Below are 13,059 nucleotides of genomic sequence, written 5' to 3' on the forward strand. Positions count from 1 at the left end.
TATTTTTCTTACAAAGTCTCATATTCCACTAACTTGTGACAAAAAAATAAAAGCAGGCCGCAGCGCAATAAATTTATTAACATATTGTGTGCATTTAGAATTTCAAATTCTCATAGAATACAATGTACATGACCTACGGTGCGGATTTTCCGCACGGAAAATCTGCACGCAATCCTGATCGTGTGCATTTAGCCTTAAAGGGGTTGTTCAGGTTCCTGAACCCGGACATATCCCCATTTTCACCCAGGCAGCCCCCCTGATGTTAGCATCGGAGCAGTTCATGCTCTGTTGCTCTCCTTTGCCATGCGCTGAATCACGCAGGTCAAAGGCATTTTGTGGAGTTCCGGTGACGTACCGGGCTCTCCATGGGGCTGCCAGGCGGAGGCTTCCACCCAGCGTCACCGGCACTGATGGGCAGGGTTTAGCGCTGCCCTAGCCTGTAAAATCGCTAGGGCAGCACTAAAGCCCGCCTATCGGAGGCGGTGATGTCACTGAACACACTGCTGGCCGGAAGCCTCCGCCCCCAGCAGTGTGTTTTTGTAAATAAAAGAGCCCTTGACCTGTGCGATTCACCTAACATCAGGGGCTCTGCCTGGGTGAAATTATTCAGCTCTGAACCCGGACAACCCCTTTAAAGTGAATGTGTCTTGTTCTTCCAGTTAAAACCAGTGACATGTCCTTTTTATTTTCTGATTGCAGATTTTTTTTTATTCTCTTCCCTGAACATGGTTATGGGGGCGGCCATCTTACCTGAGCTGTTCTTAACAACATTGAGGAAGCATTAAGAAAATTGCTTTATGGCAGCCCCATGGGCCATAGACACAATGGACAAGAGCGGACCTCATTTTCTGGGCATGCTCTGTGACCTGTGCAGAGGTCATTGTACAAGGAAAGAATAGATAAGCTTTGACAATCCTCTATTGTGAATGGTGGAATTTGTCTCATCTACACACAGAAGTGATATCAGTACAGACAGGATTAGAATGACAGATAAGCAGATAACTGCACTAAAGTGATCTGTACAGACCAATTGTTAGGCTTAGTGGTCAGTGCGAAAACTGCATAATTTTATGGTTTTTTATATAAACATAGATATGGAAATTAAAAATAACATTAACACATTTTAATAAAAGTGTGTTAAACATAAAAATGTGATTTAAACAATAGATCATTTTCTGATGACATCTCCTTTAATACAGAAGTGGAAAGTGATTTCTCGGTTTTCCTTCTCGTATGAGAACAATATTGAATAGCTGCTCACATTAACTCTCTCATGGAGCAATCATTTGGTATCAGAATTCTGTAGTCTTCATTTTTTCTGACAATCTTCCAATCTTTTGGTCTGAAATGATTTTTCATGCGGGATATGTGTAACCAGGCCGGCTGTTTTCTGCTTAGCCTCACCCGTCACATCTGAGCAGAACAATTACTCCGTAGTTCTTAAACCTCTCTTTTAGCTGCTAAAATTTAAATCACCCCAGAGTCACATATGGGCAGATGGAGTAGAAAAAACGGAGGCCCTGTGTGTCATTGGTTACGTTTATGAGCTGCAATGTGAAGCTGACATGGTGACATGGGAACTCTAAAGTGCCGGCTCAGTGACTGGGAAAACCTTTTTTTTTTTTTTTTCTTTAAATACTATGCGGTTTTCAAGAAGCCATTGCTGAATACAGTACATAGTCTTTTGTCCAGTTTGTATAATAAGTACTGTTTATTATCTAGTTTATCACTGAATACTTGTCTACATCATTTCCAAGCGGCAGCTTCTGTGGACGCAATCAAGCTGATGTGAACGCTGATGTGAACTCAGCCTTAGCTGCACCCTGTTTCCACTAAGCCCCCCTCCCTTCTAAATCATGTTGCAAAGGTGTCTAAAAAGAATTAATTATTGTCATGTTTTTTGGACAATTTGCACCACAATTCTGGAACATTTTTATTAATAATACCCTATGATTTTTTTGGCTTTATGTCTGATTTTGTTTGTTAGTTTGTATAATGTTTCTTAGGAATAAAGGTTCATCCACAGTCCAAAAATCTTAAGTTTTTCCCAATGAATGTGGCCTTTGGAAGGTTTTCAGAGTGACCTCTCTGCTTTAATTGAAACATACAATATATATCCTTATACAGTGTAATGGGCAGCGTTCTCCCTCACTCATGTGACATACAGCGTACCCAAACACAGGAAATGACCACTGTCCATTCCGCTCTTTATAGCAAGCCCTTCCATTGAAATGTGTGTTCGTGTTTTGCTATTATTAACACATTCTTTTATGGTGAGTCTGATAATATAGTGATATTTCATATTATTGTAATTATATTTCATATAATTACTATAAGTTAACACCAGCATACGTTTAGGATGTTACTCACCAGGCCCAAATGTAAGCCTAGAGCTAGACAATCAGGTACAGGAGGTTACTCACCAGGCCCAAATGTAAACCTAGAGCTAGACCATTAGGTACAGAAGGTTACTCACCGGGGCCAAATGTAAGCTAGAACTAGACCATCATGTCACGGGAAGTACGGGGAAGGAAAGACAATCAAAGGGAACCACAACTAAACAACAACAGATTAGGCCCCAAACCTATGGAATAAAGAGGTCACCTCCTAGCATTCCCTGATACTCTCCCTAAGCTGCTAACAACATGTGCAAATCTCAATGGTAGAAATGCACATGCACAGAAACCTGAGACTGCTGAAACACTGCACCAAACCCTCAGCTTAGGGAACAGAGAAAGAGGCAACCGGCTCCTTCAAAACTGAAGGAGCTAGTGTCTCCCTGAGGCCTAGTCAGGACAGACACACAAAGAAAAGGGAAAGGACTTAGCTTGAGATGTGACTGAAACAGGAGAACCACCACACAAGCAGAGCACTCCACAGAAGAGCTATCAGCCGCAGGGAAACAAGTGAGAGGCTGAACATATAAAGAGCCACCTGACTGATAATGAGCAGCATCTGTGAAGGGGTGGAAACCTGTCAGCAACAATGAAAACAAGAGAGATCTGTCAAATAGACTTCTGAGTCTTCTGTCTATTTGAACTTCTAAGATCTCTGCCAAGGTCAGCGGTGACACATCATGTACAAGAGGTTACTCACCGGGCCCAAATGTAAGCCTAGAGCTAGACCATCAAACACAGGAGGTTACTCACCAGGCCCAAATGTAAGCCTAGAGCTAGACCATCAAACACAGGAGGTTACTCACCAGGCCCAAATGTAAGCCTAGAGCTAGACCATCTGGTACAGGAGGTTACTCACCAGGCCCAAATGTAAGCCTAGAGCTAGACCATCAGGCAAAGGAAGTTACTTACCGGGCCCAAATGTAAGCCTAGAGCTAGACCATCAGGCAATGTAGGTTACTCACCAGGCCCAAATGTAAGCCTAGAGCTAGACCATCAGGTACAGGAAGTTACTCACCGGTCCCAAATGTAAGCCTAGAGCTAGACCATCGCTGTAAGATAAATTCACACTCGAAAAAATTTGTTGCAGAACTTTCTGCAGCTGAAAATCTGTTCTATTCATCTAAATCAAATGAGTCAAAATTTCTAGACCACATCTCTACAACCCTTGCTGCACAGTAAGTCTGTTCAGATTTTTGTTGCCACAATTTTGTTGCAGACTCCGTGCCAAAATTCCAGCAGTGGCTGCATGGTATTCGCCCTCCGTTGTTTTTAATGGGAGGTTGTGCTGCTGTTTATGCGGACAGTGCTTTCAGAAGAGAAGCTGTGGCAAGTGTCCGTTTGGGGTTTAGCTCCTTTCAATGGGGCTAAACCCAGAGTGGGTCCGCAGAGGAAAAATCCGCCTTGTGAACATGCCCTTAGTCATGGACCATAGAAATGACTCGACCACCCTCATTGCGACGAGAATGGAGGCCCTGTACCCTGGAGGACATCCGAAATTAACAAAGCGGCACGCCAAGCATGTGCACTGCTGACTACTGCTCCAATCATTTCTGTTGGAACAGCCAGAAATAGCTGAGAGCTGTACTTGGCTATCTCCGACAGTCCCACAGAGATGAATGGAACGGTAGTGCACATGCTAAACTTGCCGCTCTGTTTGTCTTGGGGGGGCCCCCGTTCTTGCAATAGGCAGAGGTCCTAGTGGTAGAACCTCCACCGATCTAATAGTTATCCCTATCCTGTGGGTAGGGAATAACGTCATATTACCATAATCCTGGGTGTGAGCATGCCGCCTCCTCACTATCTATAGAAAAGTCCTATTATGGCCTGCAAATTGGACAAGAATAGGACATATTCTATCTTTTTTTTGGTTGTGTGCATGAGCCCTTAGCCTGTATGCACTCGCCGATCACAGCCCAAAGGGGCACAGCGCTTCATTTCAGCAATCAGTTGTGTTCCCAGCTCCCTGAACCCCACTGATTAAAACCTATGGCATGCCGCTATGACCTGTCAGTAGTTTTGTGCACTGATAGCTGCACTTGAAAGCATGCTTGCCAACAGGAAGAGACTTCCATCAAAAATTTTGCCAGGCATTGAGATTCTGACTTTCATAGACCGTGCCTCTTTTTAAGTAGACCATGCCCCTTTATGTGACACAGTACTACCACCCCCTAAATTTACATTTGGGTGCCCAGGTTGACGACGCATCATACACAGTAAGGGCTGCTTTCTAGGAGGCGCTGGGAGGCTTCTGGATGTCTGATAGAGTTGTCGCTTGCTTTAAAGAGGACCTATCATTAGAGTTGATCGAGCACCAAAGTGCTCGGGTGCTCAAGTAGAACACTTTGTGATGTTCGGGTGCTCGACCAAGCACCCAAGTATAATGGAAGTCAATGGGAGAACCAGAGCATTAAACCAGGACCCCCTGCTCTGAAGAGGGGAGGGTGTCTAGTTCACATGAAAAGGTCAGAAATTGATGGAAACACCACTGAAATGGTTCGGGAACAGCATGGGGAGGATGTCTGGATGCATCTTGGACTTCCAGGTCGCTGCTGGGAGCGATGTGGTCCGAGTAGTAGTACGCCGTTTTTACAGACTGAATAATACACACAAAACCAAAGATCAAATCGGTTTTAGAGGAAAAATTGTTAGGGTCCATTCACACGTCCGCAAATGGGTCCGCATCCGTTCCGCAATTTTGCGGAACGGGTGCGGACCTATTAATTTTCTATGGGGACGGAATGGATGCGGACAGCACACAGTGTGCTGTCCGCATTTGCGGAGCGCGGCCCCGATCTTCGGGTCCGCAGCTCCGCAAAAGATAGAACATGTCCTATTCTTGTCCGCAGCTGCGGACAAGAATAGGCATTTCTATAGGGGTGCCGGGCGGGTGTGTTGTGGATCCGCAATTTGCGGGTCCGCAACACACCACGGACGTGTGAATGGAGCCTTAGGAAGCATTCTTTCCTGTATATTTACTTGTATATAAAGTGCAAGTGCTGCCAAAAATTACAAGAAAGAGGCACTCCGATACAACCTGTATATCACATAAAGGGGGGTCAATTGTTCAGGTAGTGGGACTCCTACACTCATAAAGCCTATGCACTAGTGAAAGGGCTGCCAAAAATTACAAGGAACCGGCACTACAATAAACCCTTTATTACACATAAAAGAGGGCATCATACACAGCCTTAAAAAATTATGATAGCTGGCCTGCTGGTGACCCTCAAAAACATTAGGACAAGGGCCTGCTGGTGACCCTCTAAAACATTAGGGGTGAGGGTCTGCTGCTGGGTGAGGGCAGCATTTTCAGTTGACAGGCGGATGCGCTTATCAGTTATTATGCCCCCAGCAGCACTAAATACCCGCTCTGACAAAATGCACGCAGCAGGGCAGGTCAGCACCTCCGAGGCGTAGAGAGCGCCAGTTCATGCCAAGTGTGGACACCCAATAGTTGTAAGGCACAGAGGGATCATTGAGGACGCTGACACGGTCTGCTACGTACTCATTTACCATCTTCCAAAACTTTTCCCTCCTTGTGACGCTAGGCTGCGCATCAGGGTGTGAGGGTGCTGGCGGGGTGTCATGAAACTGTCCTGGGCCTTGGAGAGTGTTGCCCTGCCTCTGTTAGAACTGCTGTGTGTTCCCCTCGTCTCCCCTCCTCGGTTGCCCAAGGAACTGCGTACTCTGCAGCCAGCGTTGTCAGCTGGAAATTTTTGAAACAAAATTTCCACAAGGACCTTCTGGTATTGCACCATTTTCCTCTGGGGCCCATCCACGCTGAACAGATGGAATAAACCTGCTATGGGTACTACCCTCTGTAGCGGAGGCAACCATCTCCTCATCATTGTCAGTATGGGGTCTGTGTCAGGGTGGAAGATCGCTGTCTGCACATCGCAGCACTATGGGTCCCAGTACTGGCTTACCTTGTAGGAGACGCAGGCGCCCGCCAGCATACTGCCGCATCTGTCCTCACTGTCAGGTGTCATCTGATGCGCTATAGCACGCGCGCGCGCACCTCTCCCTTTCTTATAGGAGTAGGCAGCTGGTTCCTGATTACCGTCCCCACCCGGAGGCGGGACTATTTGTATTTAAGGCAGCTTCACTCATCATGAAGTGCCCAAGCGACAAGCATGGTTGTTGTACCTCTTGACTCCCACTGAAGCATTCCACTGTGTCTGTTTATTGGATTTCCTGGATTCTGACCTCTGCTTAGTCCACCTAAGTAGATGGTGATAGTGGTAGCCAGGTGTAGTAATGCCAATGTGGTGTAAGGGTAGCCTATAATCTCCCTTTAGATGTGGCTGTGCACATGTCACAGTGCTCCTAGCTGGATATCCTGGAATCCCAGGCGTGGTCGTGCGAAGCAAAGCAAACAGGTGTAGTTGATGAAGAAGACAATGAAAAGAAATGAGTCTAGACTTGTATTAAAGTTAATAACAGCTTTACTTGAATAAACTTGCTTCGGGGAACAATCTTCCAACTTTAGCTTGGTTACCAGCAGGCTTTGGCATAAATTCTAGCAGGCAAACACAGTCGGCTCTGCTACACCTCTTGCGAAACGAGTGCGGACCCATTCATTCTCTATTGAGACGGAATGAATGCGGAGAGCACACTATGTGCTCTCCGCATCTGCATTTCCGGATCTTCCGGCCCGCGGCTCCCGAAAAAAAATAGAGCATGTTCTATTCTTGTCCGCAATTGCGGACAAGAATAGGCATTTCTATGGGGGTGCCGGCCGGGTGTATTGCGCATCCGCAATACGCTACGGATGTGTGAATGGACCCTTAACTCATCCATTTGCTCGCGACGGGCCGGCCGCCGACATCTTGATTGAAGATCTCGCGCGATGATGCCATGCGCAGTGACATATGACGTTACCATGCCAGCTGACGTGATGACGTCATCGTGGGCCGCGCAAGATTTCAAGATGGCGACGGCCGGCCTGTCACCAGAAATGGATGAGGTAAGTGTGATTTCATTTATTTCTTTTTTTAATTTTACACTGTGTTATTACTGTCATATCTATGCCGTGATGAACGCGGCATCTGAGAAGTACAATGATGGGGAGGGGGGGGGAAGACGGCACAATCGCCGCTCCCTGTCATTGCACCCACTACTTACAAAGAAATGCGCTTAGTGACATAAATAAACATAAAACATACTATAATAAATGTATAAAACTGCACAAAAGTTCAGTAAATCCCACGAGTATAAATGTGCAGCTATTCTAATGTCAGACAGATGGTTACTAGTCCTGTAAGAGTTACTATGTCCTAGGATATACGGAGCTCTGATGGATGATGTGATACAATCCCATTGTGCTGCGGTCAGAGCCCGTGTGATAGCTGTGAATACACTGGAGGGACCAATGATATAGAAGTGAGTGGGCTGGACACAGGGATGGAGAGGGGGAGGAGGTGGGTGAGGGTTGGAGTGGGCTTCTGACAGCCATAGCCTATCACACTTATTCCTTTACAACTTTCGCCCAGCACTATTGTAAGTTCTGATAAACTTTAGCTTGCAGACGCCTTGTCTCCCTGACAGCTGATCGGAGTGACATTATTATTACTACATTATGTCCTGCTTATATTCCCAGACAGCTCTGGGCGCTGCAGATATGACTTATGACAACTTTTTAAATGGCAGATAATAATAATCAAAAATTAAAAAAAATCTGGAAACTTTGAGCACTGAAGATGTCCTAACATGGATTGCACGCATCTGCTTTGGGTCTGCCGCTTCCTGGCTTTAGCCCTTCCAGGCAACTTGCTTGCCAGCAGGATCTGTCCGGACCTCGTGACTGACAGCTGCCTGTGCACCGCGGAGCGCTCCAAGGGACTGGGGCGACAGAAACTCATCCACATCAAGGTGGTGTGCAATGGAGGGGAGCTAGTGGAGACGCTACAACCTACGTTACTGCCCAACAAAACCGTGGCCCTGTGAGTACCCATAGGCTGGCGACTAAAGTGTCTGCTTTCTTGTGTTCTGCATGCGGCAATGGTGCTAATGAAATTGCTTGAAGGGGTAGAAGTGGGAGAATTCTGTTGGACAGATTCGAGAATCGCAGCAGATCATTCGGAATTCATTCGTAACTACAAGTTCCACTATGCAGGAGCACTACAAGTCCCAGCAGGCATCACCACTACAAGTTATGCTGACAGCTCCTGGGGCATTGCAGGACTTTTAGTTCCACACAGTTACTGTTTGTCGTCATTTAAAGAAAAAGGCTTAGATGAATTCTTAAAAGTAAATGACATTAAAGGGGCTCATTCAGACGGCCGTATGCTATCCGCAAAAATGCGGATCCGTTTTTTTGCGGATTAAATGCTGACCCATTCACTTCTATGGGGCCCTTTTCTATTCCACGGTTCCGCAAAACAAATGAAACATGTCCTATACTTGTCCGTGAAAATCAGGACATGGCCCCATTGTAGTCTATGGGTCCGCAAAAATACTGAATGCTATCCGTTTTTTTTGCGGATCCGCAAAAAAACAGATAGCATTCAGTATTTTTTTGAGGACAGCATACGGCCGTCTGAATGAGCCCTAATGCTTATGAAAATGTGTAGAAATTTGAGTCTCACTCACCTTTTTCTAAAATTCACATCCCCCACCATCCCTTGGTTGAACTTATAGGACTTGTCTTTTTTCAACATGTAACTTTGTAACTACGTGTCAAATCACTATAAAAAGTTATTGACACGTCTGCCATAAACTTTAAACATCACATTCTGATGCCAGAACTTGATAATTATGCAGAGATAAGCGGCGCTACATGCACTCTGCTTATCTCTTACTGCAGCAGCAGACTGTCACAGATTACTTTTGTGAGAAGTTTCTTCTCCTGTACCTGCCACTGACTGATTCACATTTAGGTTTCCTTCTCTAGATAAAAAAAAAAAGAGGTTCGTCAGCAGCTGGAGGATGTATTATACAGTCCAGTACTCCAGCTGCAGACCTTGGAAAGGATGAGGAAGTTTCATGAGTCAATCAATGGTGGAAAGGATGTTTCTCTCTATTTTTTTCTTTTAATGGAGGTTCTGCAGAGTTTGTGATGTGTATCATAAGGAATAATATCCTCCTCCCCTACTATAAATGCTGTCTGCCACCAGAAGTCCCAACATGCAGCATTTAGCGATTCCCTTCAGCGGGCTCTTCATGGTCAGATCTTTATATTGTAGAACAAACAGCTGCAAACTTATCAGATATGGCTAGTATGAGTTGTAGTAATTACAAGAAAATTCATTATAATGGTAACATGTTCTAGGTTAACATAGATTTTCAGTTCTCTATTAATATTATCCTATTAGAAATCATTTAAAAAATATATATAAATAACATAAGGGATAATGGAAAATGATTGCTTCATCAATCTAAATCCTATCCTCTTAAATAGGACATGTCACCATGAAATGCAGTGCAATCTATAGAAAACATAGAGCAGGAGATGCTGAACAGACTGATATCATTGTCTTTATACAGAGATAGCTGTCAGTCATTGATATATGTACATCGGGGAGGTGTTATCAGTGATTGATTGCATTCTCTGTGTAAGTGTGTGTACAGAGATAGCTGTCAGTCACTGATAGTTGTATATGAGGAGGTGTTATCAGTGATTGATAGAATTGTATGTGTAAGTGTGTATACAGAGATAGCTGACAGTCACTGATAGTTGTATATGAGGAGGTGTTATCAGTGATTGATAGAATTGTATGTGTAAGTGTGTGTACAGAGATAGCTGTCAGTCACTTATAGCTGTTTACGGGGGAGGTGTTATCAGTGATTGATAGCATTCTCTGTGTAAGTGTGTATACAGAGATAGCTCTCAGTCACTGATAGTTGTATATGAGGAGGTGTTATCAGTGATTGATAGCATTCCCTGTGTAAGTGTGTATACAGAGATAGCTGTCAGTCACTGATAGTTGTATATGAGGAGGTGTTATCAGTGATTGATAGTATTCCCTGTGTAAGTGTGTATACAGAGATAGCTGTCAGTCACTGATAGTTGTATATGAGGAGGTGTTATCAGTGATTGATAGAATTGTATGTGTAAGTGTGTATACAGAGATAGTTGACAGTCACTGATAGCTGTACACAGGGGAGGTGTTGTCAGTGACTGATACTATTCTCTGTGTAAGTGTGTATACAGAGATAGCTGTCAGTCACTGATAGGATTACGCAGGGGAGGTGTTATCAGTGACTGATACCATTCTCTGCGTAAGTGTGTATACAGATAGCTGTCAGTTATTTATAGCTGTACACAGGGGAGGTGTTATCAGTGATTGATAGCATTCTCTTTGTAAGTGTGTATACAGAGATAGCTGTCAGTCACTGATAGTTGTACACGGGGGAGGTGTTATTAGTGATTGATAGCATTCCCTGTGTAAGTGTGTACACCGAGATAGCTGCCAGTAAGTTGTACACAGGGAAGGTGTTATCAGTGATTAATACAATTTCCTGTGTTATCCCTAATTCACACGTCAGTGTTTTGGTCAGTGATTTCAATCACTGAGCCAAAAACATCTGTGCATCTAAACACAGAACAGGTGCAGATCTGTCCCTTATACCTTATATCTGTGGATGCTCCAATCCTGTTTTTGGCTCACAATCACTGATAGAAATCACTGACCAAAACACTGATGTTTGAATGAGGAATAACTGTGTATACACAAATAGCTGTCAGTCAGTGATTGTTGTACACAGGGGAGGTTTTACCAGTGACAGTATGTATACAGAGGAATCTGTCAGTCACTGATAGCTGTACACCCCCCACCCCCATGTACAGCTATCAATGACTGACAGCTACCTCTGAATGCATATTGACACAAAGAATGCTATAAATCACTGATAACACCTCCCCATGTACAACTATCAGTGACTTACAGATATCTCTGTATACAGAAACACAGGGAATGCTATCAATCACTGATAACCCCTCCCCATGTACATCTTCCAGTGACTGACAGCTATCTTTGTATATACATTTACACAGAGAATGCTATTAATCACTGATAACACCTCCTCATATACAACTATCAGTGACTGACAGCTATGTATGTATACACAATTACACAGAGAATGCTATCAATCACGGATAACACCACCCCAATATATGTCTATCAGTGACTGACAGCTATTTCTATATACACACTTACACATGGAATTCTATAAATCATTGATAACACCTCCTTATAGACAACTATCAGTGACTGACAGCTATCTCTGTATATACACTTTCACAGAGAATGCTCTTTATCACTGATAGCACCTCATATCCAACTATCACTGACTGACAGCTATCTATGTATATACAGTTACACAGAGAATGCTATTAATCACTGATAACACCTCCTCATTTACAACTATCAGTGATTGACAGCTATGTATGTATACACAATTACACAGAAAATGCTATTAATCACTGGTAGCACCTCCCCTGTGTACGGCTATCAGTGACTGACAGCTATCTCTGTATACATACTTACACAGAGAATGCTATCAATCACTGATAACACCTCCCCATGTACAACTATCAGTGACTGACATCTATCTCTGTATACACACTTACACAGAGAATGCTATTAATCACTGATAACACCTCCCCTGTGTACAGCTATCAGTGACTAAAAGCTATCTCTGTACACACACTGACACATAGAATGCTAACAATCACTGATAACACCTCCCCCATGCACAATTAACAGTGACTGACATCTCTCTCTGTATACACACTTACAAAGAGAATTCTATGAATCACTGATAACACCTCCCTGTGTACAACTATCAGTGACTTACAGTCACTCATAGATGTACTCAGGGGAGGTGTTATCAGTATTTGATAGAATTATCTTTGTAAGTGTGTATACAGAGATAGATGTCAGTCACTCATAGATGTACACAGGGGAGGTGTTATCATATTAGTCATTGATAGAATTCTCTTTGTAAGTGTGTATGCAGAGAGAGATGTGGAGGTGTGATGAGGTGTTATCAGTGATAAAGAGCATTCTCTGGGAAAGTGTATATACAGAGATAGCTGTCATTCACTGATAGTTGTCTATGAGTATGTGTTTTCAGTGATCGATAGAATTCTCTGTGTAAGTGTGTATACATAGATAGCTGTCATTCACTGATTGTTGTACAAGGGAGGTGTTATCAATGATTTATAGCATTCTCTGTGTAAATTTGTATACAGAGATAGCTGTCAGTCAGTGATAATTGTACACAGGGAGGTGTTGTCAGTGATTGATAGCATTCTCTGTGTAAGTGTGTATGCAGAGATAGCTGCCAGTCACTGATAGCTGTACATGGGGGAGGCATTATCAGTGATGGATAGCACTCTGTGTGTAAGTGTGTATACATAGATAGCTGTCAGTCACTCATAGTTGTACACAGGAGAGGTGTTATCAGTGACTGATACCATTCTCTGTGTAAGTGTGTATACAGAGATAGCTGTCAGTCACTGAGAGCTGTACATGGGGAGGTGTTATAAGTGATTATTAGCATTTTCTGTGTAAGTGTGTATACAGAGATAGCTGTCAGTCACTGATAGTTATACACGAGGGAGGTGTTATTAGTGTTTAGCTCTAGCAGTGATAGCATTGATTAACCACTTGCCGCCACGCTAACGCCGAAAGGCGTCATCGCGGCGGCTCTCCCGGGT

At 43.9% G+C, this 13,059-nt stretch overlaps 1 protein-coding gene across 1 annotated transcript in view; it reads left to right on the forward strand.

The window, feature by feature from the left end:
* Positions 1–7,885: 7,885 nt before the first annotated feature.
* ADGRA1 (adhesion G protein-coupled receptor A1) overlaps positions 7,886–13,059 on the forward strand; it is a 926,644-nt gene continuing 921,470 nt past the window's right edge. The window contains exon 1 of the mRNA XM_040434818.1: positions 7,886–8,338. Coding sequence (XP_040290752.1) covers positions 8,106–8,338 — 233 coding nt within the window. The 5' untranslated portion in view covers positions 7,886–8,105. The remainder of the gene's footprint in view (positions 8,339–13,059) is intronic.

Source organism: Bufo bufo, chromosome 6 (assembly GCF_905171765.1).
Source record: "Bufo bufo chromosome 6, aBufBuf1.1, whole genome shotgun sequence".
NCBI lineage: Eukaryota > Metazoa > Chordata > Amphibia > Anura > Bufonidae > Bufo > Bufo bufo.